This window comes from Lepisosteus platostomus, chromosome 9, assembly GCF_059453375.1.
Source record: "Lepisosteus platostomus isolate fLepPlt1 chromosome 9, fLepPlt1.hap1, whole genome shotgun sequence".
Lineage (NCBI taxonomy): Eukaryota > Metazoa > Chordata > Actinopteri > Semionotiformes > Lepisosteidae > Lepisosteus > Lepisosteus platostomus.
This window is the reverse complement of record NC_142619.1, coordinates 46087985-46114783: the sequence shown is the minus strand read 5'-3', so window position 1 is coordinate 46114783 and position 26799 is coordinate 46087985. Positions and strand designations below refer to the sequence as shown.

The window sequence follows — 26799 nt, the reverse complement described above, 5'->3', positions numbered from 1 at the left end:
TGGATGTTCCCATTCCCTCTCAATTCCACAATGCAAGCTTAGGTGGATTGCTAGTTCTAAATTGTGTGTGTGCCCTGTGATAGATGGCATCCTGTTCAGGGCAGAGTCTCTCCTTGCAGTTTGCCGTTCTGGGATAGACTCCAGGTTGCTCTGTACTAACCAGGAATGAATTTCTGATGGGAGATGGATCTAATGGAGGATGATGATAACAATAACCAAAAAAGGAAGACTTTCAGTGTTTGGTTTTCCCAACACCTTTGCAGTATCTATAATTGCATTTTCTTGTGATTTAGACATTACCATGTTATTATGTAGTGATATACAATGGCTTGTATTAGTGATTTTATGAAAAAGGAAAATATCTGCAACACGTACTTCCCACAGAGGGAATCACTAACGTATTTTCAAATGGATGTGGTTTTCTACCGATGTTAAAATCACTGGAGGCTTGTATCACAACACTGCATCTTTGTTAATTAATCCACTTCTGATGCTGTTGCAGTTATTGGTTTAAAACAGATAATATCTGGTAACAGGCTTTTGGTAACTGGATTTTTAAAATCTGATAGAAATATTACTGGTTAGAAAAGAGTATAGCAAACGCCAGCACAGATTAGAAGGAATTGCAATGATCCTGAACATGTTGTGGATGGAATGAACTAGTGAAACGTAGGCTCAGTGTATTTTAATTAAAAGCAGACTTTTATAAATGCAACAGTCTTGCATTGAGTGTGTAACCACAAAATGAAAAACTGAGTGGCAGGTTTGTTATCTGATGTGTACTTGTACAACGGAAATGAGAAAGCGACACAGAAACAAGCCCTATACCTCCAGCAACTCCTCACTATGAAGAAAGAACTGATTTTCTATATCTAAAAACTGCAATGCAAAAATAAAGTATGTCTGTATTACAAGAACTGTACAGTGTTATAATACCACATTTATTTTACTTAGCCTTAATTCGCGATCCTCAGTAAGAAGAAGAACTTCAGTGGACAGCTACCCCCGAAACAAAAAGGAAAACGTTCTGTGTACCAGAGTGTGGAAGTCATGAGCCTGCCACAGCAGCCAGTCTTCATTGAGGGTGTAGAGAGCTTTCTCTGTGATGGCATCCACAGGGCCTTTGTTGATCCTCTGTGTCAGGGCTGACACCATCAGAAACAGTGGTTCCCCAACAGACTCCTGAACAAAGAACACAGGAAGTGGATATGAGAAGTGCAACATGAACTCCCAGCCTTCCAGAGAACCACAGCACTAGTATGGTTAACGACATGTTCTTTGTGCAAAAACAGAAGTGTGGTACAGGACTGCATTGCCATTGTGTTTGTCCGCTGAGTCTACCCAATGTGACACTCGCCCCCTCTGAGCGGAGCTGTGGCTGCCTGGCAGAACGAAAACCAGAGGACAGAAACCAAAAAGCTGAACAGCAACAGGTTTTTGAGACCTTGCTTGAAGAACGTACCAAAGTCACCGTGCACACAAAGTACTCCGTACATGACAGCATAGGGTAGTGCCAAGCAGCTACTTTTAATTAGCGTCAAGCAAAGGTTAATTCCATGCTGAAAAATAGAAAGGAGAAACACAACGCTGCTGCTGAGTCTTTTTCTGGTGCAAGAGAGAGTATATGGTGGCGAGAATATAAAGCATAGGAGTACAAAGGACAGCGTACAGAAGGTAAAAGGAGTTTTTTTTTTAGGGATGTGTGAACACGCAGCTCTTTGAATCCAAAATAATTTATCCAGCAACTTTAGGATATCGGAAAACAAAGGTAACTAAGGTAATTATCAAGGTAACGAAGGTAATAACACACAAAAACCTGCAACCAAAGCAGCTCATAAATGCAGCAAACCTTTATCAAAGGCTTCAAGGAATCTCACCCGAAGAAAACCATATAAGCATATGGACATCCAGTTTGTCAGCAGTTTTTCAACAATGGACTCAGTGCGTCTCAGCATCAGCTTTGGCTGAGTGTTGCTAGACTGATCCATGAGGGCGCGCAGCAGGACCTCCATCACTCTAGTCAGGTAAACAAGGTCGCTGTGCAGGGCAATGGTCAGGAGGGAGGCAAAGACACACCTGTAGGAGTTGGAGTTTATGTGTTTATTTGGTCATACGAATTTGCTTGTATAAGTATATAGAACTTGGCACACTTTTAAAAATAAAAGTGTGGGAGGTAAACAATACAAGCATGAAAAAAAAAGCTTTTCATAAAATAAGTTTTTTCAGTGAACACATTTTTTTATTAGTCTAAAATTCTCAGAAACAAAACAAAACAAAACAAGAACATAACAGTCACAACATCACAACCTTACTGCTCCACAGATCCACATAGTAGAGAGTTTCATATTGTTACAGACTGAAGTAGGTGACTCTGTAAGAATCTCGAGACAAAGGGTAACACCTAGATAGTCTTAACATTTTCACTTCCTAGAGCTTCAAACCAAAGGATGTTTACTTAGTTGTGCTGGGCATGAAGCACACTGATCAAAATAATCTTCTGGTTTACCTTAGATACTGTAGTTATGTTCTGGGTAAATAATCAAGAGTGTCAAAAGGGAAACAGAGAGAAGAGAGGAGGACAGAACATAAAGCATGTGCCAGACAAGAGGTCCTTGTCCATATCATCCACACAGACTAGATAGAACCTTAAAAGGGCTTGCTCTTATTTTCTGCATGAAGAATCCATTAGTTAAAAACAGCCTCTCCTGGTAAGTAGGTACAATTTTAGAATAGGGAGACAGGCTCCTATTTATTTTGTGGCAACTGGGTTTGCAGAGTTAGAGATTTAACTGCAGGCTGCATTGTATTTAGCTCAGAAGGCAGCTTTATCTCATTCTGACCTTTGTAGGCATTATGAATTTGAGCAGTTGGTAACAATTGGTTTTTCTGGGTGTTAAGAATAGTAGGCCTTTAAAACACCGTGTCTGTAAACCTGTAACTTGTGTGTTGTATGTTTATGTTGTGTGTAGTGTGTGCATTGTCACTGTTAATAAATATATTTAATTCAGTTTGCCTGAATTATCTTAAATTGATCTTTAAAAAAAGGGCAGAGCAGTGGCACTGTGACTAAGGATTTTTGCCTGTGGCTGGAAGGTTGCTGGTTCAAATCCTGTGGCTGGCAGAGGAATCCTACTCCATTGGGCCCCTGAGCAAAGCCCTTAACCCCAACTGCTCCAGGGGTACTGTATAAATTGACCCTGACCCTGCTCTCTGACCCCAAGCTTCTCTCCCTGTCTGTGTGTCTCATGGAGAGCAAGCTGGGGTATGTGAAAAGACAAATTTCTAATGCAAGAAATTGTACAGTATATGGCTAATAAAGTGATCTTATCTTATTACTCTTTTCACCACAGCAGTTCCAGAGAACAAAGAATTCACGTGACTAACTATACCAATCTCTCTGGTATATTCTTGGCAAAATCCTTACAAGTTGGGGTTTATGATTATTTAATTTACTTATCGATTAATCCACTCGCCCATTTCCAGTTATGCGTAACTCCCCATTTGTAACAATATAAACATCAAAATAGAAGAAAATCTAGTTAATCTAGGTGCCTCTAAACTAGAAACTAATGATGGAGCCTGCTAGCAGCTTTTACATGCTGAACTGTGACCATTACGCTTGCTTGAGCACAGATGCTTCCCCCCCGTACTTACCCCCAAATGGTGAATGCTTACACTAAACTCTGATGAGAAAGGAAGGTTTCTATTTCCTAGAGTTACATCAAAGACAGGAGGGGGAGGGTGTGGAGAAAGGTATATACCGTATAAGCTGTGTAGAGCCATATCTCCTTTGAGCTACAGTAGGTACTATAACTATTATAATAACATCACTTAATTAACCCTTTACAATTTCTTGCAGAAGGAATTTGTCTTTTCACAGACCCCAGCTTGCTCTCCATGAGACACAGACACAGACAGGGAGAGAAGCTGGGGGTCAGAGCACAGGGTCTGCCATTGTACAGCACCCCTGGAGCAGTTGGGGTTAAGGGCCTTGCTCAGGGGCCCAACGGAGTAGGATTCCTCTGCCAGCTGTGGGATTTGAGCCAGCAACCTTCCTGCCACAGGCGCAGATCCTTAGCCACCACTCCACCCTTATTATGGTCCTTATTGTGGTTCCTTGTATAAATACAATAAAGCTTGGCTGGATGAACGAACACTTCAGGCTCAAATTTCTTGGTTTCTACACTAAGAAACCTTCAAAAGAAATCCTAAGATTAGACCAAACTCCATTATTATTTTCAATATGTGGTTAAAAGATGATTCATTCTATTTCACTTAAAAAAGATTCTGTCATGAAGACTTATAAAAATGATAAAATTGACTCCAAAGTGACAAATTAAATTTTATAGAGAATTAAATACATTTTCACACTCATCCCAACATTAACAAGTAAGGTGCACACCCTTGTCTTTGACTTCTTGTCAAAGTGTATGAGGACATAGTATTTGAATGGAACAAGTAATAGGTTTATTCCTATAAGTATTTGAATACTTACTTTCATAGACATACGGACATACTCTAATAATACAGAGACTCTTATTGCATTTGCATCACAAACATTGTTCTGGCTGTAGTGAGACACACTAGTCTAACAAACCTGTTTCTGCTGCTGTGAGAGGCAAAGATTGGAGTTATCATTAAGTAAAGGAATATCAGGACGTTCCCACAATATGTGCAAACAATGCCCACTGGAAAAAGTATACTCAAGAAACTAGGGATGAGCTTTATATAAAAGCATCTGTGAAGACGTGAAGAGTTTTGTAAGATGAATTAATATTGCCCTTCATCCATATCATTCAGATCTCTATTCTAAGTAGTCAAATCTACTAGGATTCGTCTGGAGCTTCTAAGAGGAGGATATGAAATTGATTATGCCTCTAAAATGCATTGGGTGTGTAGACCAAGGTTACCCAATCCTAATCCTGGGGATCCACATACTGTACCTGCTTGTTTTTGTTCCACCTGGGCACTCAATTAAATAACAGAACCTTTCACAGATCAAATAATTGGTTTATTCTGAGCTTTTTGTTATCAGGCTGGAGATTGAAACAATTGCTTTTCATACTATAATATCATAATTATCATCTATTGTGTATCACAGCAAGCTTTGAGTTGGAAAAAAAAACTTGCAAAGGTTCAGCTGCAAAGAAAACCAGCAGGAATAAGGTTGCCAAGGGACTCCAAAGACATATATAGAAATTACAGAGGCAGAAATCCAAAATATTTCTGCTGTAAGGAATGTAAGACAAGCCAAGAAGTTCATATTGAGATAGAAATAAGTCTTATAAAGAGCAAAGAGGATTAACTGCCTTTGTCAACTATCTGCTAGAATGTGTTTCCCTCCATTCCTCTGAAGTGCAGAGCAGATAGAGGACTTACCTGTGACCGGTTTCTGATTACTGAAAATCAAATGGGAAGGCCACATCTTCTGATACTTCATTAATCTTTCTGATAAACCCCATGTCATAATTAACTATGGAATTACAGTTTCTAATGGGAACACTAGCATAAATTAAAAGTTGAAATAATTTTTTTTTCAGGAGGACACCAAGATATACTGTAGGAGTGGCAGGGCTGAACCAGAAACAATTTTAAGTGTAGCAGAGCTATAGCTTTTCATGCTGGAAAATGTCAAATTTAATACACAGTTACTTCACTTTTTGAATGTGTAGGATGAAGATGAATCCTAAAACTGGAAAAAATTAAGCATTAAGCATTTTTTTAGAGACACAAACTTGAAAGGAATTGAGAATTGTATTAATCTCTTCAATTCTGTGTTTATGTGTATTAATATTTTTTAAATTTGTATAAGTTGATAGCATGTACAAAGGAATATATCTGATGTGTTTAACAAATAAATACATAAAAGTAATTAAACTCTTCAGCATTTTTAATCTGCTATAATGTAAGTTTGTCTAAAACCAGTATTTTAGTTGAGACAACCAGATAGGCTACACAATTGGAAAACTGCACTACATTTCTAAATCTCACACAGGAAGGCTACAGGAAAAGCACACATCGTTTGAGATGGAAATATGCAAATACTTCAATAAATAGTAAATAGTTAAAATTTAGTTTTATTACTGTTAGTTGTACTAAAAATAGTACAGTTTTAAAATGTACGTCATATATTACTGTATAAAATTACTCCCACACACGTATCTAGGTATATTTATTTCTTAATATTTTCATACTGTATATGGTGTATATGGCGATCACTCACTTGTCTTTGATGGTGAATTTCTTTTGCTCTTCAAGTGTGTGCACAAGAGTGATAAGAAACAGTTGCTCGTGTATCAGATTAGATAAGGCTTGTGACGATTCATTTTGCTTCCCTTTCTCCATGTCCTGAGTTTAGTCAAAAGAAAAAAAAGATTGGTATAAAACATTATATCAGAGAATAAGTCAGTCATAAATTTCTGGGTTTGATTTGCTTAATATTAGTAAAGTGGTTTAACTCTGTTTTACTGAAACAAAAGAGAATACTACAGTATGCTCCATAAAGTGACCAATCCGTGTACTGTAAGGTAATGAAAACTGCCCAGTACTGTACAGTATGTGCTATGTCCCATGATTCCTGGGGAAAGAAACGCATCAGCAGACCAGGAATTATTCCCAGTGTGCAGTGTATTGAGAAATCTAAATGATCTCACAAGAGGCTTGATTAATACTAGTATATAGCTAGCAACATCCGATCCCATAGGATGCAACTTATCCTCTATCCACATCTCCTGCCTTTGTCAGCTGCTGTACGTTAAGCGATCCATATCTTCAACTGTGAACATCTAATGGCTGCTTGATGCTATAATGTGTTGCATACAATTATGGATTAATGTGGATTATTATTACCATTATTTCTTATATTTCAGCAGATCATCATAAGGATTCAACATTTAAATGTACAGGTGGAAAACAGAGGAAGCATTACCTGGCCAACGTCATTAACAATACTGCTCAGCGCAGGCATAGCCTAAATCAAAGACATCAAACAATTAACCTCCAAACAGTTATACTCATTGCAATAGATTAACTCAATCTTATTAAATTGTTCTGACATGCAGTGTATATTCTTTTTCAATATTATAAATCTTAAGAGTAGTGAAGCAGAAAGTCTTTGCTGCTTTTTTCAGTGCAGGTACAGGTAGTTAATGTATACAACAGATTAATGCAAAATGTAAAATAGGTTTGTGTTGTTGTTGTTGTTGTTGTTGTTGTTGTTGTTATCATTATTACCTCAGGAAAGAAAGTTCTGATGGCAAAATGCTTATAGTCCAGGTAAGGGATTGTTCCAAAAGCTTCAAGTAAATCTGATTTTTCTGTCTGTAATTCTGCAAATCCTTGAAAAAAAAAGTATAAAATCTTGTAAAATGAAATTCTGTTTTTCTAAAAGCTAAGCTGAATTCTGAAATGGCCTCCATCAGTTCATAATTCTAACACATTTCTCAGCCAAGGGAAGTCAATAGTTAAGTGTTGCTTAAGGTGGCACCCAATATAAAATTTTAAAAAGGTGATACTGCAGGCTTCAAAACATTTCTGTTACTTTTACTGTTTACAAGCTATGACTGTAAAACACCAAACATTTTTTCTGTATTTTACACGTCTAGGAAATGTTTGATTAAAGTGACAAGGCAATTTAGTGTACATTAGATATCATATATAAACTTATTACATAACAAACTATTGATGTTCTGTAATGCAGCATTGCTGACACTTCAGCAATTTGTCACTCATTAGACATTAAACAAGAGCCCATTTTAAAATTTAAATTAAATGTACTGTACTTAACTTGTAATACTTTACCATAATTACGCACTTGATTATGAAGGTCAAAACTATTTACTTTTTTCATTAACAGAAAATGGGGCAGGTTTTGTTACTGATGAGTATCATTGTTTCTTGGTAATGTATGATAATCGTACATTTGGAATGAACACCAAGCCCTGTCATTCCCCCAGTGACACTCAAGGTGGGCACACAGCTCAGAAGCACATCCTTAAGGACTAACCTTCACGAATCTCATTTCGAATGTCACATTCCAACAGCTCCACTTGCTCACTCAGCTTCTTAGTCAGTTGCCTTTGCTTGACCCGATTAAAGCAGAACATGGCTTTGGTTTCACACAAAAAACAACAATAAAGAGGACTGAATATCACATTCACCTGGAAATAGCTGTCTACCACAATACTCGAAACTATACTCTTATCACCAAGTAGAAATAATGTAATAATAATGATGGAGGTTTTGGTTTCAGATAAACACAGCCCATTTTATTTTGACATTATTCAACTGTATTCCCATTTCTCTCTGTTCTAGTTTAAAAGGAAGGCATTTTAGAATTCAAAGTGACACGGTAAGTTATGAAAAAAACGTTATGTATAAAAACTTTCTCCATTCTCTGATCTAAAAAGAATTATATGCTATTAGATGACATCAGTTTTTTATTCTGCTTTACTGTTCTTGCAGTACTCACCAAGAATAACGAAGGGCATAATGCAAACTACAATAAATAAAAGCCAGTAATAATTAAATGATTTTTCCAGAACTTCTTTAAAATCTCCCAGTTGTATCTGCAGGAAAAAAGAAAATCTCGTTTTAAAAAGTGTGTCTAGGCAACATGTATTTCCTTTCTCTGACAAATAAATTTTGCACAGTTCCTACTGCACATCTGAATTACCACTGGATTTTCAAAATGGATAAAAATGAATTAATTTGAAGGGATACCATTACCATTTTTCAATAAGAAATAATTACACACAGCAATTACAAACAAATCTAGGAAGCTGATCTACTTTTATTTTAAACTAAATTACACTTATTTGGAATTCAAGGATTTTGTGAAGCTTTAGCAGAAGTGGTTGAAAATGGAAGGTCATTATTCTTTTTGACAAACAGAACCCCTACATTTCTTGTAATCTGATGATTGTATCTGTTACAATTTATACAAAACCCCATCAGGAAAAAAAACCCTGACAAATCTGAATACTGTAGATCCAAATGTTGGTTGGGACAAAATGTTTTAAAATCCCCTCACTTGTTTGACGGTACTTCAGCAGTGTCAATAACTTACCTCTATCTTTTGTATAGATAATTTGGGTTTGTTGTTTATTGTACACACTATTGAATCATCTCCTGAATTCTCATTGAATATGATTTTTATAGAAGTACATGGATGACGCTGATCATCTATGGCTGTAATATTTAATTCTTCTGTTTTTATGGTCAGTGCATCTTTCATTTTCTAAAACACAAGAACAGATTGAGGCAGCATAGAATAATAAAAGAAATTTGGAAAAACAAATATTTTTTAAAGCAATGTAACATGTGTTACCTTAATAGTTATTTGTAAATTGTTTGCTACCGGTGTCGTTGAGAACTCAAGAAATTTTGGATCTGGATGGTAGGTAATGTTCAAGCACTCAAGAGTGTGATTTGCCACCACCATTTTAATGGGGATTTCCACTGGTTTTTCAACTTCTCTAGCAGGCACATAATAACTAATGTTATTTTCTGTCTGAAAATAGAAATGATAAGAATGGGTTACTAAAAAGAAAGCAATTAAAGAAAGCATTATTATCAGTCTTCCTACAATCTGCAGTGCTTCTTGAAGAATTCAGCAGTAAAGGACTCCAATGAAGGATTCCACAACTGTATCATTGTTCCTCAGTAAATCCTGATCATAAGCCTTCTGTGAAAATACTAAGGTTTCTAAAATACTAAATACCAATAAAATAAAGAGACTACTTTGAAACTAAATATAAAACTTAAAGTAATGCAGTGTATGCAAAACCATATAAGTTTAAAATGCCTAGATAAAATGCCTAAAAAGTCTAAAACTATATATGATCAATGTACGGATTCTATTATTTATACACCAGATCAGTAAATCACATACAGGAGAAACCTGTATTTAACACATTCAAGTAAAGTAATTACTAATGTGTATGACTGGATAATTAGCCTGCTTGTAATACTTCTTAAACACGTAAGTATTAAAAAGTCTGATAATATCAACAAAAACAACTTCTTAAACCATACTTGTAACATGTTTACTTTTGAATTCTGAAGTTACTAACTTCTTTCTGGGGTTAATTTCTGCCTACAGTACATCTCTGGTCATTTCTGGAAATACAAGGTTAAGTATTGCAAAACGTTTCTGCAACACATTCCTAAATTAACATTTGGACACACTCTACACTGTAAAAAGTAATTTTTTACTAATGTAACTTTTTGTGCGAAATACAAACTATCCTAAAAAAACCCTTCCATGACATTTCACACATATTTCAACCTGTTAAACCTTTGCAGCAAGGTCAAGTTTGCACAATTACAGCCTGGAAAAGAACATGAGTTTACAAAATGGGGTTAAACTGCAGCTGTAATTATTACTAAAGTCCTGCATTCCGGCCAGCAGGGAGCTAAAATATAGAAAGTTCCATGTTTAATCACTCCTCAATGTGTTTAACAATCTACATACTGCGATTAGGTTAGAGTGGGGAACTACATTTTACAAGGATCAAATAGAAGTGACTTCTGTTCAGAAAAGTGAAAGAATTAAAAATAACATAACATTTGGTAGTAGGCAACAACAATATATGTTTTTTTCTTCTTCCATTTTTTAAATTTGCAGAATGGAATTAACCTATACTTACTATTATGATTATTTGCTTAGTGGATAATCCCTCTTATCAAGGGTGTTACAGGTAGGAAAATACAATACAGTACATATACAGTAATTAAAATTTAATACAAAATTTACTGCAGACTCTGTCTGAGTCTGCTGTTTAAACATATAATCACAAAATGTTATGAGAATGTACTGTATTATTGGATTGGTATTTGTATTTGATTATACTTATAAAGCAAAAAGTGTATAGTAATTAAAAATACACTGCAGTGAAAAAGTTTTGAACATACGACTCTAAGTTCTACTCTTGTTCTTCTTTTTGCCAAAGAACAACTTTTTATTCTTGATACGTTTCATTGAAATTTTAGTCATATTCTTCTGTCTTAAATATGATGGGCTCATCGCTACCAGGACTTTTGACAGGTCCTCCCTTTTTCCTGTACATTCTGAGAAACTGATGGTATTGTCATCACCAGCTACTCTCTTAACTGGCAAAGCAGAGTGGAGTCTTCATGAGGTTCTAAAGTGGGTTTTCCCCCTTCACTGGCGTTTCATCAATAAACCCATGGCACCTCAGGAGGGCATGATGGCAGAACCACCCCCTCAGTACAGCCTGCTTTAGTTTGCCGCCAGTCAAAGTTTAGTTTGAGCCATTTGGATGCTGCCTTCACTTGCTTACTGACCTCAGCCACTAGCTTTTTCCTTGCTACTCCGTCGACACCAGGCAGCCCCAGGCCCCTCCAAAGTGACTTTCCCTTTAAAACCCCCTACAGTCAACTTCAGCTGTTTTGCTGCCACTCGAGGTTGAGGGACTGATATTCCCAGAGCTTTCGCTCATGTTCCTCCTCCCATGTCAATTCAATGAGAGCTCCCTGCTTTGTGTCTCTAGATTCCTCTGGAAACTGGACCTGTCTCTTAAGTTCTGCCTGCATTTCCCAGTCATTTGCTTTTTCTGCTTTGCCACCTTGACCACACCCTCTCCTGACCTGACAAAGTGGGCAAAACAAGGGCGCTGGATAAGTTGATTTGAATTCTCTAGTCTTCTTTGCCATCTCTAGTCCTGTGGCCAGATGTGTCTGAAAAACTGTCTGAGCACCATCCATTAAGAAATGTTTTTTAAACCTTTCCAAACTGATTAGCATCAACTATTCTTTTTCTGACGTCCTCTGAAGTTGCTTTTGATCATGACATGACGAGTTTCCTCCAACCTGTGTGGAATCACCAAACTCACAAAGTTTCTAACCATTATACAGGACAGGTCTGACCAAACTCAGTCTCTGTTTGGTACCTTCATGTACTGTAAGTATTTAACCACCTGATTCTACTTACTACCTGAATAATAGTAACTAATGGTTAACGTATTATTTCACATACACTGAATCTGAATTATTCTTTTTTCTACTACATACAAACTGCATCTCAAAAAACACTGAATTGGAAGAAATAAACCAATGTGGTTAGCTATGAAAAAGACTGGTTTCAATTAAATAAGGGTATCATGGTAAGAACTTGTAATTCACATAATTATATTGGAGGTTTGCAACCTTTTTCTCGACACTGTATTCTAAATGACATATTCCCATCTAAATAACCTGCACTCATCTAAACAAAACATCTAGACTCAAAAAGTATAAGTGTGGTTTGTTTAACTTTCATTTAGGCTTCCCACATTGGCTGCTTTTATGTGTGTTTGTAATGGTTTGAATTTAGGGTCTGTCCACATATGCTACAAACACATTGCAAAGACAAAGTGGATATAAAATATTATATGCAGGTCATGTGTTACTGTAAGCCTGTTAACAGGATGGTTTGAACAAAACTAAAAGGAGGATGGGTAGTGGTACAAAGATTACATGTACTGTATTCTCAAATACAGTATAACAAGGTCCACAGTAGACTTTTTGTTCTGCTTTACGATGTTGAAAATATGATCAGTCTCCTTCAAAGGACCCTAATTATAAATACAGGCCTAAAGTCTAAATCTTCACATTTGTTACGCCCCAATATTCTGTTTGGGTAAACGTCAGCAGATATCACCAGCATTGTGACGAAAACCCATAAAACATACAGGAGTTTCAGCATTGCTCTCCATGACCAGCTAAGTAGACATATAGAGCGTAGGCCTGTCTTCCTGCTAAAAATAAACCAACAAAACTCAAATGAAAAAGAACATCTAGCACCTTGACCTTGTGGCTCTGATATTATTGTCAATTTTTTAAATGTTTCAGTGGGCCAGCTATTTTGCCTATATCCATCTAGTAAACGTCAGTAATGAAGGTCACATTGGGAGAAATCAAAGATCCATCGTTTTTGTAACAGATATTGAAAAAAAAAACTTACCTGGCTGAAATTCTTAATGTTACCCATATTTTCATGTTTTATTACATCCACAAAGTGAAGGTTTTTTCCCAAAATACTAACTCTTCTTTTCCCACTATTTCACAAATTAAAAAAACAAAAAAACAACAAAGAATAAACTGTAAAAATGAAATTCAAGACTTGAGGTATTAACTTAATTTGGATGTACTGCATATTGTTTCTTCTAAATGCATACATTTACTACTCCTCCTCCTTTACAACTAATGTAACAGTTATACACTTGGAATGGCAAGAGTGAGACTCAAGATGGAAACACCCATTACTTATTAACCTTCACTTTCAAGAAGACTGCTCAGGCCAAGACAAGAGAGTGGCACAGGTACAGAATTGTTTTGAACAACCAAAAATATATTTTCACTTTAAAAAAGCAAGTCTACATTTATACAATGGATTATCATTTAATGTTTTTTTATATAAAATAAATACAATAAAACCTAATATCTTTGAAAAACAGAAAATGAAATCAGCTCACATTATAAAAACTGTTCCTCATCTAGCACAGATGCAGACTACTTTTAAAAATAGGAAGTGAAATATGTAACACAGCAGTTTAGAGGGAACTATGTCAAAGCTGTGTTATCGCTATTACTCTTTGGTTTGTTTGTGTGGGTTGGGTACAGTTTACCGATCTGGAAAGACATACAGTACGTCATTATAAAAAAAATACCTGGCCCACGTGCTGTTTGGTGACAGTCTATCACAGGATGGTAGGGATCTATATTGTATTAAAACAGATCCATGACAGATGCCATCATTCACTACAACACAAACTTTCCTCACCCCCTTGGTAGATTTAGGAACGGGGAATTGAACTTCACTGTCTGTGGAGCTCAAAACAGGTATTCTAGAAAAAAAAAACGTTTTACGGTTTATATGTAGCAATTTTCTTTACTGCAGAACATTATTAAAGATTGAGGGTTCTGGGCTGATAACTGGGAAGTTGTGTTTCCAAATCCAGCTGTTTAACTTGTTACTCCCTTGAGAAACTTACTGTTACTCTTACTTACTTACTGTTCACTCTGCTCCAGCAATGTGCCCTGTTGTATTACTGGGATCTCTCCAGTCACCAGAAAGAAGGGTTAGTTCTCACGTTTATTCTTCTGGTTAAGTAAAGGTTTACGGATGCTATTTATAAAATCAGGACAGTACTTTTGAAAACTTGTCATTTCACATTGTAAACGTATACAACAGGATGTTGAGGCACACACAGGCCTCATGAAAAAGCTGACTTCAAGCACAGCTCTTGGCTACAGCACTGTGGAAAGGTGAGCAGAAAACAATTTGAATTGTTCTGGATTAGGTGGTGTAAGCAGATAAGTTTCGGAAATGTGTGATTTATTAAAAACTTTAAAGTTAATGTCTGAGAAAAGAAACTACATAGGCAAGGATGTTTAGAGACCTTGTACATCACTGCCCCTCTTTAGCACTGGTGATTGTAGAAAGGTGGCAATACAATTCTGGCAGGGACATATCAACAGAGATGGGGAAGTAACACATTACAACTACTGTATAGGGTAATGCTTTGCTTAAAAGAAGATAAAAAACAACTTCACAATTCAGAAAAATTACACATATTTGTGCAACTGACATTACAGACATGAGATTATTTGTAATGATTCATAATGAGATATGGTTTCAGCCAGAAGCTAAGGACACAAATCCAAGCAGAAAGAAAGTGAGGTTAAATGATAAGGTAAAAAAGACACCATTAAAGACCTGAATGCATCAAAGATAAGGACTTTCTAAAACACAGCTCAGGAACATAGCTCCTTGAACTTTTATGCAAAATTGTATTGTGTTTAGTATTTTATTCTAAATATATAAATATGCTGTGTTTATGAATAAGGTGTGATAGTGTCTTTCAACCTCATTCATGTTATTTGTTACTGGAACTAGTTACTGTAATATGATATTTCACTAAATTGCAACTGTAGCCATTAATGCAATGTGGTAATGGATTCATTTTTGTGAAAACAACTTACTTTTCATTTGGTTTTGTAAAAGATTACAGCTAAAGTTTGAAGTCTAGAGCTTAAGCACAAAATGCTTAGCAGGTCAAGTAAAATTATCCGCATGTAAGCAGTCATGGTGCCTAATTATAATAAAAGTAAACACACTATAGCATGAATGCATTGAAAGATAGTGAAAGATAAATGCAACACCCAAGTTTAGTGGGTGTAATGAAATGTTTTCAGCATAGATATCAAACAAAAACATAGGATATATTAATGAAAACTGAGGTCAAACAATCAAGGTAAATTTTCAAGTGAACTGTGGCACTGCTAACATGAAAACATAAAGTTAGTACTGGGTATGACCTCCCTGAGCTCTGAGTGCCCACGCATGTAAGTACTGTACAGTAAGCCTGATCAGCCTCAGGACAGAATGATGCCGGATGTTCTGGCACTCAGCGGGTGAAGGGTGGTCCTTCTTGGTTTTCACATGGGAATTAGCAAGTTGGTTCTAGAGGTACTGTATTCTATGGGTCTCAGGTTAGGAGATAGAGACCTTGACATTATTCTCTTGATGCTGGGCCACCATAATCTTAGTACTGTATGTTCTTGCATAGTCATGTTAAGACTGATTCGCGGAAATGAGAAACTGTCGGCTCAAGGATTTCTGTATGTGTATTCCTGAGTGGTAAGGCTGCTAACAATCTGCACCAATGGTGTTCGTGTCTTAAAGGAGATTCATTCCCATATCATCACACCAAGGTTGGGCCTGTAAGGTATGAGGATGTGAGACCTCCAAGGTAATCCAAGCTGCCACTGGAAGAGGTGTTGGTGGACCACTAGGTGGTACTCTGGTCCAGAATTTCCAGACCAACACCCCAGTACAGTGACCAAGGACCTTGCTTTGTAGGAGGAGCTGTTCTTTGCAGGACATAATAGACCAAGGTCTTGACCACTACAGTTTGTCAACAAAAATTCCATGGCACTTTTCAAAAGAGCTAGAGTGTTAAGCTGCCTGATCTGTCGTTCAGTGGAGCCACTGGTATATAATTGCTGCTGTACATTACTCAGGTGGATGAAGTGGGTGCCTTTTTATGTGTAAATGGCTTTGGGGTCCTTTGGGATGAAAAGAACTATGCAAAAGAAAGCAATTATTATATTACTGTACATCCACCACCACACCAGTTAGGTTGAATAAAACAAAAGGCAGTATGATGTCAACTATTACCTGTACTGTAAATACTTTGTTTACAGTCAAGTCTCATAAGCACAAGGTGGTGTATAGGATGCTTAAGTGATCCTGGAGAGCTTCACCAATATGGCTAATTTAATCACTTGAGTTCTTCAAACTTATCAGCTGTCACTTAAAGAGACTCTATTTAAAGTTAGTTATGTGTTTTTCATATAATGTAGAATGTATTTAAAGGTTAAAAAGAAACCTCACAACCTCCCTCAGTATTCCTTTTGTATAGTGCTGCTTTGTAATCAAATTTAAACTTGATAATTTGCTTATACTGTACGTAGGCTTGTGTCAGGTGTGGAGTTTAAAACGCCTGGGTTGAAGAGGGTGGGGTACCTGTCGGTGGGTGGTGCTGAGAACACAAGAACTAATAGTTTGCAAATAAGAAGAGATGTGGCTCATTTGGGTTTTTAGTAGGTAATTGATCTGAGGATTTCATCTGGTTGTTTCTCTCAAGATGTGATGGCATCAGTTTCAATAACATTGGTGGGTATCTTGTTCCTCACTTCCTTATTCCTATGTGTAAATTAGTACCTTCTGTTTCAGTTTTCAAGGCATTTACAGTAGCATCAGTTTCTAGTTGTGGTCATATTTCTATTTATTCCTCTGGTTTGTGTATCGCTGGCAGTTCTCAGGAAGCTCCGAGGGGATTACACCAGGTTCACTTTGTCAGTGCCTTTGATGATTCTGAAAACTTGAATCTGGTCACCTTGCTTTCTTCTCTTTTCAGTACTAAAAGCATTTAAGTTCTTTTTAGTTCTTGGAGCCTGGCAGAGTAGGACAGGATGTGTTTGTCAGAGTTTTCACTGGGCCAAAGACATGCAGGTTAGAGTTGACTGGCTACTCTCAACCATACCTTTCCATAAGGAGGTTTGTTGGTTCCAGCACAACCAGTATTATCTGTGGGACTACAAAGTACCAGAACCAGGGGAGCCTGATGGCCCAAATGACCTTCTGTCATCTGTGGCCTTTACAATGTTCCATTACAATCCCATAACAATGAGCATAATATGGTACTAAACCCTTAAAACAGCTTTTGACTCAAGTGTCTCAATGACAGGTATGTGAGATTTAACACTCAGGTATGTGAGAAAAGAGAACCTGAGAAGTACTATAACTAATTTTAACTGTAACTGCACATTTACTTAAAAGTAAAAAGTTACAGATGAATTACTGTAGATTTATGTCTATCTAAATCTATAGATATATATAAATATGTATTTGTAATTGATTACCTTTTAAATGGAACTGGTCCAGTGGTGCACATATTAACCCTAAATCATTAATCCAACAATAAATCTGAAAACTGGTGACTTACTCAATTGGTCTGCAGTCAGCGCTTCCTGTAATCCAAATTTTAGACACTTGAGATAAATTTGTTCCTTTTATGGCAACTTTGTTTTTTCCCAAGTACGATATCTCAGTCGGCTCTATTAAATGTATTTCTGGCACCTGGAAATACAAAAGAGAGAAAGTAGATGAATGTGTTTATCTAAAATAAAAAAACTAAAAGTGATAATAAAAGTGTTGCTTTTCATGATACATCCATTCATTTTCTGACCACTTTAACCAATATACAGTAGGTTCACTGGGGGTTTATCCCAGCAATCAATGTGAGCAAGGCACACTGGACAAGATACCATCCACTGCAGGGTACTTACACAGATGTGTACAGTACACATTCACACCAGGGCAAATGTTCCCTAAAACCACGTCCCCAGAGCTGTGAAGCAGCAATGCTAACCACAGCGCCACCATACTGAATTCTTGGCATGATGTGGAACCATTTTTTTTCGATTACAGTGGAGCCAAGAATGTCATTTAACACAGCCAGCACAATCTAAACTGACCCAACAGCAATGAATGGCTGATGTTTGTCTGACTAAATTTTCAGTAATAAAATCATTAAGGATTAAGGATTAAAATCCTTTGTCAAAACAGAATTTTCATTAAGATGTTGTGATGACTCGCTTGAAGTAAACATCCAAACAAACCTCACTGTTTTCAACAAAAAGGAGACTATAATCATATCAAATAATGTTTAGGTTAGGGCATTATTTGTTCAGCATAATAATAAAAGTAGATAGAAAGACATCTGTTCTGTAACACATGATTAATATTAAGACAGCAGACATGTTAATGAAAAAGTAAGTAACAGAACATAAATATATGGAACTTTGCTTTCCTTTGCTTTGATGGGTTTGACATAGTCAATGGCAACTGTAGACTCTTTATGTAGGATTTACTTTATATCCAGAAAGTTATTTCCAGTTATTTTGGAATTTAGTCATATTATAACTGAGAAATAGCAGTAACACAAATAAAGATGATTCAACTTTAAGAAACAGTTTATGGCTTATTGTGGAGTGTGAGTCTAGTGTGCTACTTTCATTAGGCAACTAAGATCTTCTGATCTGTTAAAATGATGTCACCACAATAGCCCTATTGCTATCTTCTAATTCTTGTGACTTAGCTTTTAATGTGCATTCAACCACAATGTTTTGGCTTCAAGGTCACTAGAAAAATCCAGAGGCAAAAAACAATGTTTTATTAATTTGCTTTATAATGTTTTTCAATATTTGACATGTCGCCAGTTCATTTTTATATACAGTAATTCTTCAAAACCTCATAGGTTAATATATATTAAAGTGATAATTATTTTTTCCTACTGGCTTGGGAAAATAAATGGTCTTGTTTGTCTTAAAAACACAAAACCATCACCAATATAGTGGAATAGACTTGCAAGTTTGCAACAACTAAAGAAACAGAAATGCAGGCTTATTCTGATTGTGGTAAACTGATCTATTCTGGGAGAAAGGCTATTGCTCTATCTCTAGAATATTAAAGAACTTAATATTTGACGAACATTCAGAGGAAAGGCAGAAGAGGCAACATTCAGAAGAAAGCAGAAGTAACTCAATATATCAAGAGCAACAATGCATTGTCATGGTTAGGACTCAGGAAAAGAGGCTAAAAAGCACAAGAGCCCCAGTGAGAAGCTACAGTATTAGCATTAGCGGTGGCAATGTTGTGTTTGTTTTTTTCACACCAAGGTGAAACTGCACTTAGTGCAATTGCACGTGATATATTTACTGGACTAGTAAGATGATACAGTACATCCGCCAAACTTGTTGCACATTATTCCACGGGCTGCTGTCATTGCTTTGATTAACCTTTGTCCTCCAGTCCCGATCTTGGGTTTGCTTTGTCTGGGAGGAAGTGGCCTTGAGAACAAATTGTTCTACTGCTGTCTCTCACTTTATCAACTTATTTTTACTCTTTTAATTTAAGCAGGCCGGACATATCAATAGAAAATGTCTACGTCATATAGCTAAATGCATTACATTAGTCTAAAACAAAGTATACACAGTAAAAATGGCCTATATGCACACTTTGTATTGTTCAACTGGTGATGCTGCTTTTTTTGTGTAATGAATTTATGGTGCTTCAATGAACAAATATATCACTATAGTAGAATTGTCATTTACTTAAAACAAAAAAAGGTAATAGGAATATAAGTTTGAACTTACCAAACTAGATGTATTTTCTTTTGGACATGTGTTCTGAAGGAAGAAACAAGAGTTACACTGCTGCAGTAGGCAATTAGGCATTTTACATAACTTAATGTGCAGATGAAAGGATCACAAGCAGCAATCCATCTTACAATAATTACTGCACTGAACACTAACATTAATGAAGAAAAAAATATAACATATACTGAGCATCAAAAGAAACAACTTAGAACTGCAACAAATTTACAAAGCATTTACAAAAACATATTTTGTTTTCATTTCTGATACTTCAGCCTCCGACATACCAATAACATGAAGGCATTAGTTTCTTGATAAGTGGGATATATGTGTTCCTTACTGTGTTTTCTTTCTTGATATTTCACAAGTTTGAGATTCAACAGGTAAAATCTCCTCTTCAACTCCAATCACTTTGCTCTCTGAGGAGGTCATTTTTAATTTGTTAATTTCTTAGATGCTGATAAAACAACCCCTGCTCTGATGGTTACCTCCTCTGAATTGTTTTTTACGTCCTCCTGTTATATCTCAGCCTCTGTTGGTAGTTATTAACTGACCCCCTAAACCTTTAAACAGGTTTTTACCCAATCTTTCAGAGCTATAAACTCTTGCATTGTCCAGCCTATGGAAGCATTTAACTTCTTGGTGAGTTCAATAGGAGCGCGGGTTCTCCTGACTACAGCTGATTCTCTGGCTGCTCTGGATTGATGTGGCTGTGCTTATATTGTCAACACCTCAGAACATGACTAAAACCAGTACTTAATCAGGTCTTGTGGTGTTGACACTTCTAACGTACAGTACAAGCATTTGAACTGAGCAGTTATAACCACAAGACTATTTTTTCAACCCTGCTAGCCCCTTCGCTTCACCACAACCTTTCTTCTGAATTTAGTGAATTGAACTTAACTAGTTAGGTGCAGATCACATCAACTCCAATTTAGTTCAGCCTGTAATGGTCTTTATAGTAGTACCCTAATACATATTATCAGTAGTCTAATTCCTATAAAAAGGCCTCAATTTCCACTGCTTGTTCTTCACCTTACACAGCACATGAGTCAACTGTTGGGCAGGGTCGTCACCAGAACAATTCAAATGGGTAGGCATTTGCTTTTAACCAGGGGGTTATGACTCAGCAGACACATAGTAATGATTTCTGAGCTGGTCTGTGTTAAGGACAGTGGAAATTTCCTTGTCATTTTTAATGCGCATTTTATGGTCCTTCCATACAGCCATGAAGGTTAAATATTCCTTTGAAGTGGAGTGCAAGTGGAGATGAAACTCTTTGTCTCTCTCTCTCTCTGCGGCGTGTTTCCAGTCATGGTACCCCCTAACTGTAAAAGTTGAGTCAGTTGCGCGGGCACTGTTGAACTTCCTACAGGGATAGCAAAATGCTGCATCAGCTTTGACGCCATACTTGAGCCATTCTCGATTATGGTACCATGAAGATACAAAAGAGTGATTCTTACCCTGAAACAGACAGACAGGGTATCGATGTAGAATGACCTGGTTGGGTTTTTCAATCCCAAGGTCATCAGGGGGCTTTGGCAGTGGTCCACAAATGACAAATGACCGGACAGGAGTCTTTATTGGTTAAGCCGGCTCTGTCTTTAACAGCACAATCAGCATGGCTGGAATTAGCACGTGCACTTCTGCCCAATGCACATACTTTCATAGTTCATAGGCCTGTAGATGCAGCAGTCTCTCTTCATAACTTTATTCTGCTGTCTTCATAGAGCACAGTTCAGTTCCCCAGCTTGCTCTCCATGAGACACACAGGCACACAGAAGGGGAGAGAAGCTTGGTGTCAGAGCACAGGGTCAACCATTTATACAGCACCCCCGGAGCAGCTGGGGTTAAGGGCCTTGCTCAGGGGCCCAACAGAGTAGGATTTCTAAGCCAGCAGCAGGATTTTAACCAGCAGCTTTCCAGCCTCAGCCACAGATCCTTAGCCACAGTGTCACTACTCCACCCCATGCTCTCCAGGTCTGGAAAATGTAGTTCTTTCTATCTCCCAAGTGAATTTTCACCTGTTATTATGTCTGCAGTGTACTGTATATTTCACCCCGGTCAGACGTGAAAGCAGCACTCAGAGAAATATGTGCCACCAATAACGATTCTGAAACTGCTCACCCTGATACTGCATCAATTGTTGCGGGGGACCAACTAGAGGAAAGATCTTCTGAAATATTAGCAATATTAGCATGTCTCCTGCCAGACTAGGGGTGTGAATACTCTGGATCACTACTATATGACTATAAAAACCACCTACCATTCTATCCCTCACCCTCACTTCGCATATCATCTGTTAATGCTTCCTTACAAGCAGATGCTGAAGCTGAAGCGGGAGAATGTGTCGACAAGGACAGGACAACAACGGGTGGAGGAGACAGATGAAGTGCTGCAGGACTGCTCTGAATCTGTGGACTGGGCCGTCTTTAAAAGTTCATCAGCGAACCTGCACGAGTACACTACAGTTGTCACTGATTTTATTAAGTAATGCGTGGATGACTGTGTGCCTACAAAGACAGTTTGCTTTTCTCCTAGCCAGTAACCATAGCGATATCTGTAGTAAGATGTGGGCAGGATCGAACCATTTTAAATCTGTCAATCTGGACCTCATAAGAAGGCTAGGTAAGACCTGTGGAGAGCTATCAGGGACGCTAAAAGGTAAGATTGTAACAAACTAGAAATGCAAGCTGCCTCTTCCGATGTACACCAAATATGGTGGGGTATTCAGTCTATAACAAACAATAAAGCTAAAATAAGCAGTGCTAATCCGCTGATACTGATTTCTCTCTCCCAGATGAGCTGAATGCCTATTACACTCAGTTTGAGAAGGAAATCACGGAACTGCCAGCACGAGAGCTCCCAGCCGCTGATGATACGGCTGTGTCTGTCATGGAGGCAGAAGTCAGGGCAACATTCAGAAGGCTGGTCATGAGGCATTTTAACAGTATGCTGCCTGAGTGCTCGGACCCTGGGTAGGGACCACACCCCTGTTCACATCAATGGAGTGGCTGTAGAGATGGTTAGCAGTTTCAGGTTCCTGAGTACCTTCACTACTAACGATTTAACTTGGTCTCAGCATATAACTGGAGCTACAAAGAAGGCACAACCAGCGCCTTTACTTTCTCAGTTGAAAAAATCTGGTCTATCTTCAACTATACTTACTACAATTTTACAGGTGTGCTATTGAGAGTGTGCTCATGTGTGGCATTACAGTGTGGTTTAGCAGCAGCTCGTTGTCTGACTGAAAGGCAATACAAGGGGTGATCAGGTCAGCCCAGTCCATTACTGGAGTATAGCCTCCCTCTATAGTGGACATTTTTACAACTCTTTGTCTCAGGAAAGCTGGTAGTATTGCAAAGGATAACAATCATCCTGTATTTCATTTTTCTCTCCCCTTCTCTCTGGTAAGCATTATAGGAGAATAAAGGCACATGACTCTAACTTCAGTTTCTTCCCACAAGGTGTCAGATTATTGGATTCTACTCCTACCACTGACTCACACTGATGTTTTTTTGCACTCGGTTTGTGCTGACTTGTAATTAAGTTGTATGTTATTTAACTTTGTTGTTGCTGCCGTTGTTCTGTTTTTACGTTTTGGTGTTTCCTTACTCTCTTTGTATTGGAGCATAAATGCCAATATGCATTTCATTGCACTTGTGCATATGACAAATAAACTGAACTGTGCTCTATGAAGACAGCAGAATAAAGTTATGAAGAGAGACTGCTGCATCTACAGGCCTATGAACTATGAAAGTATGTGCATTGGGGAAGTCCCTCACTTAGAAGAAGAGGGAGAATGTAAGCAGTGATGCACGTCTTGCTGAACCAAAAGGACAGACCTGTGACCCGTGACCTACAACTACAGAACAGGGAGAAAAGACATTCGACAGAGCTTGACAGGAAACACCACAATTTCTGGGACAAAGCTGTTTTTATCAGATCTGTGCTCAGAAAATCAGAATTTGTCATGGGTTTCCTTGATTAGATTAACAGTGTAGTCTGCTACTGTGACTAGAGTAGAGCAGGGGAACATACTGTAGCGCTTGGGGGAAGCCAATTCAGATACAGGCACTCAACTGCGCAATACATTCTTTAATATACAGTAAGTGCCAGGTTTGCTTTCAGAGCATGACAGACTATGAGCCTCGGAAAACAGATGCAAGTTCTCAGCCTGGAACAAATTCCACACTGCTAACGTAAGACTACGGAAAAAAAAAACAGGCATGAGTTCCAATATGGTATTGGCAATATGGCAGTTTCATACTTCTCTACTCCTGAAACCCAGCCCGGGAGATAGCCAATATGTTGTCAAGTCCAGAATAAGCACCCAGCAGCTCATGTAAGCGGTGCTTTCACTCTTGTAATGTGAGTGCTGCGCCAGACCAGAGAGGAGAGTAGACGCATATTTTTGGGGGCAGGGAGATAGGCGTTGTGTTCTCAAGTGTGGCATGTGCTCCAAGCTGCTTCAAGTGCTATATCAGCACTTAATTCCCAACTAATGTAAAATGCACAAAGTCTCAGAAATTTAGAGAGGACCTTAAGGTTTTCCTGCTCATATACAGTATAAGACACTGAAGGTTTGACTTCCGAATTATTTTAAGGATCTTCGATCCTAATCTTCGATCTGCCAATTCTGGTCTTCTTTCTCAGTTGTCGACCATGTTCAATACATTGTCTATTACATTCATGGCTCCAATCTATTAGGGACTCTGTCACTGCTGTCATGTTGAAAACTTGCAACATTCCCTAACTACGCACCCTTCGAAGCTCAAAACCCTGAACCAACCACCTGGACCACTGACTCCCCTGCCACCCCACCCCCTGCACTATCCAAGCTAGATGTGTGGAAATCACTAAGTAGAGTGAACACACATAAAGCTGCTGGACCTGATGGTATCCCTGGCATGGTACTCAGAACATGTGCCTGGCAGATAGCTGATGTCTGTACTGACATCTTCAACCTGTCCTTGGCCCGGGCCACTGTACCTAGCTGCTTCAAGACGACCACCATTGTGCCAGTACCAAAAAAATCAGGCCCCACATGCCTGAACGACTACCGCCCTATTGCACTCACCCCCATCATAATGAAGTGCTTTGAAAAACTACTTATTCCACAAATTAAAGCCAGCATTCCAAAAACACTGGATCCTCTTCAGTTTGCCTATCGCACAAACCTCTCCACAGAGGATGCTATCTTTATAGCTTTACACACCACACTAACCCACCTGGATAAAAGGAACACCTATACAAGAATGCTGTTCATTGACTTTAGCTCAGCATTTAACACCATCATACCCATAAAACTCTCTACCAAACTCAGGGCTCTAGGTTTAGATACAACCCTCTGCAGCTGGATCCTAGACTTCCTCACCAGCAGACCCCAGACTGTCAGGATTGGCAACCTCACCTCCAACACACTCACCCTTCACACCAGTGACCCTCAAGGCTGTGTGCTTAGCCCACTGCTTTACTCCCTGTTCACCCATGACTGTACTGCCAAGTTCAGCACAAACACCATCATCAAGTATGCTGACGATACCAGAGTCGTGGGCTTGATCACTGACAATGATGAGACTGCCTACAGGGAGGAGATAAAACAACTTGCAGACTGGTGCCGAACCAACAACCTATGTCTCAACATCAGCAAAACCAAAGAGCTGATTGTTGACTTCAGAAGACAAGGAAAAGTTCACTCCTCCATCTACATAGAAGGGTTTACGGTGGAGATGGTGAATAACTTCAAATTCCTAGGTGTTCACATCTCTAAGGACCTTACATGGACACTGAACACCTCCAGTCTCATCAAGAAGGCACAACAGCGGCTATACTTCCTGAGAATAATAATAATAATAATAATAATAATAATTGCTTACACTTATATAGCGCTTTTCTGGACACTCCACTCAAAGCGCTTTTACAGGTAATGGGGACTCCCCTACACCACCACCAATGTGCAGCATCCACCTGGATGATGCGACGGCAGCCATAGTGCGCCAGAACGCTCACCACACATCAGCTATCAGTGGGGAGGAGAGCAGAGTAATGTAGCCAATTCATAGAGGGGGATTATTAGGAGGCCATGATTAGTAAGGGCCAATGGGAAATTTGGCCAGGACACCGGGGTTACACCCCTACTCTTTTCGAGAAGCACCCTGGGATTTTTAATGACCACAGAGAGTCAGGACCTCGGTTTTACGTCTCATCCGAAGGACGGCGCCTGTTTACAGTATAGTGTCCCCGTCACTATACTGGGGCATTAGGACCCACATGGACCACAGGGTGAGCGCCCCCTGCTGGCCCCACTAACACCTCTTCCAGCAGCAACCTTAGTTTTTCCCAGGAGGTCTCCCATCCAGGTACTGACCAGGCTCACACCTGCTTAGCTTCAGTGGGTTGCCAGTTGTGAGTTGCAGGGTGATATGGCTGAGATGGCTGAGGTGATATGGGTGAGAAGGCTGAAGAAAATACACCTACATCCACAGATCCTCACCAGCTTCTACAGATGTATGGTGGAGAGCATACTGACCAGCTGCATCACAGTCTGGTACGGCAACTGCACCGCATCCGACCGTAAGGCACTACAGCGGGTGGTCAAAACTGCCCAACACATCATCGGCAGTGCCTTACCATCCATCCAGGAAATATACAACACCAGGAGTCTGAAAAAAGCCACCAAAATTATGTCTGACCCCACTCACCCCAGTCATAACTTGTTTGTTCCCCTACCATCTGGCAGAAGGTTCCGGTCACTCCAGTCGCACACAACTAGACGCCAAAATAGCTTCTTCCCCAGAGCTGTCAAGTTGGTTTCGCCCCCACTCCCTCCCACCATATTATGATCTCTCCTAACGTCTTCCTGTACCCACAATGACTGTACTCCTACACCACTACACACACATGTAAGCCGAAATTGTACTGTCCCCTCGATAGCCCAGTAAAACTGTACCGGTCGTAATATTTAATATTTATTAATTAACCATACTATTTTTACACTGTTCCAAGAATTACCTTGCACTGTTTTTGTCCTGTTATATTTTCTCTGTTTGCGGAATTTTGCACAGTTTTGAT

The 26799-nt window shown here is 38.5% G+C and overlaps 1 protein-coding gene across 3 annotated transcripts in view; it reads right to left on the bottom strand.

Annotated features, from left to right (window-relative positions):
- The window catches only part of plxnc1 (plexin C1), a 50837-nt gene that overhangs the window by 11696 nt on the left and 12342 nt on the right, over positions 1-26799 (bottom strand). For all 3 annotated transcript variants that reach the window (XM_088645228.1, XM_088645226.1, XM_088645227.1), the window contains 13 exons: positions 19726-19758; positions 17514-17647; positions 13671-13847; positions 12965-13058; positions 9329-9511; positions 9068-9238; positions 8471-8567; positions 8006-8107; positions 7234-7337; positions 6929-6970; positions 6224-6348; positions 1878-2076; positions 1036-1182 (listed from right to left, as the gene is read on the bottom strand). In XM_088645228.1, coding sequence (XP_088501354.1) covers positions 1036-1182; positions 1878-2076; positions 6224-6348; positions 6929-6970; positions 7234-7337; positions 8006-8107; positions 8471-8567; positions 9068-9238; positions 9329-9511; positions 12965-13058; positions 13671-13847; positions 17514-17647; positions 19726-19758 — 1608 coding nt within the window. The remainder of the gene's footprint in view (positions 1-1035; positions 1183-1877; positions 2077-6223; positions 6349-6928; positions 6971-7233; positions 7338-8005; positions 8108-8470; positions 8568-9067; positions 9239-9328; positions 9512-12964; positions 13059-13670; positions 13848-17513; positions 17648-19725; positions 19759-26799) is intronic.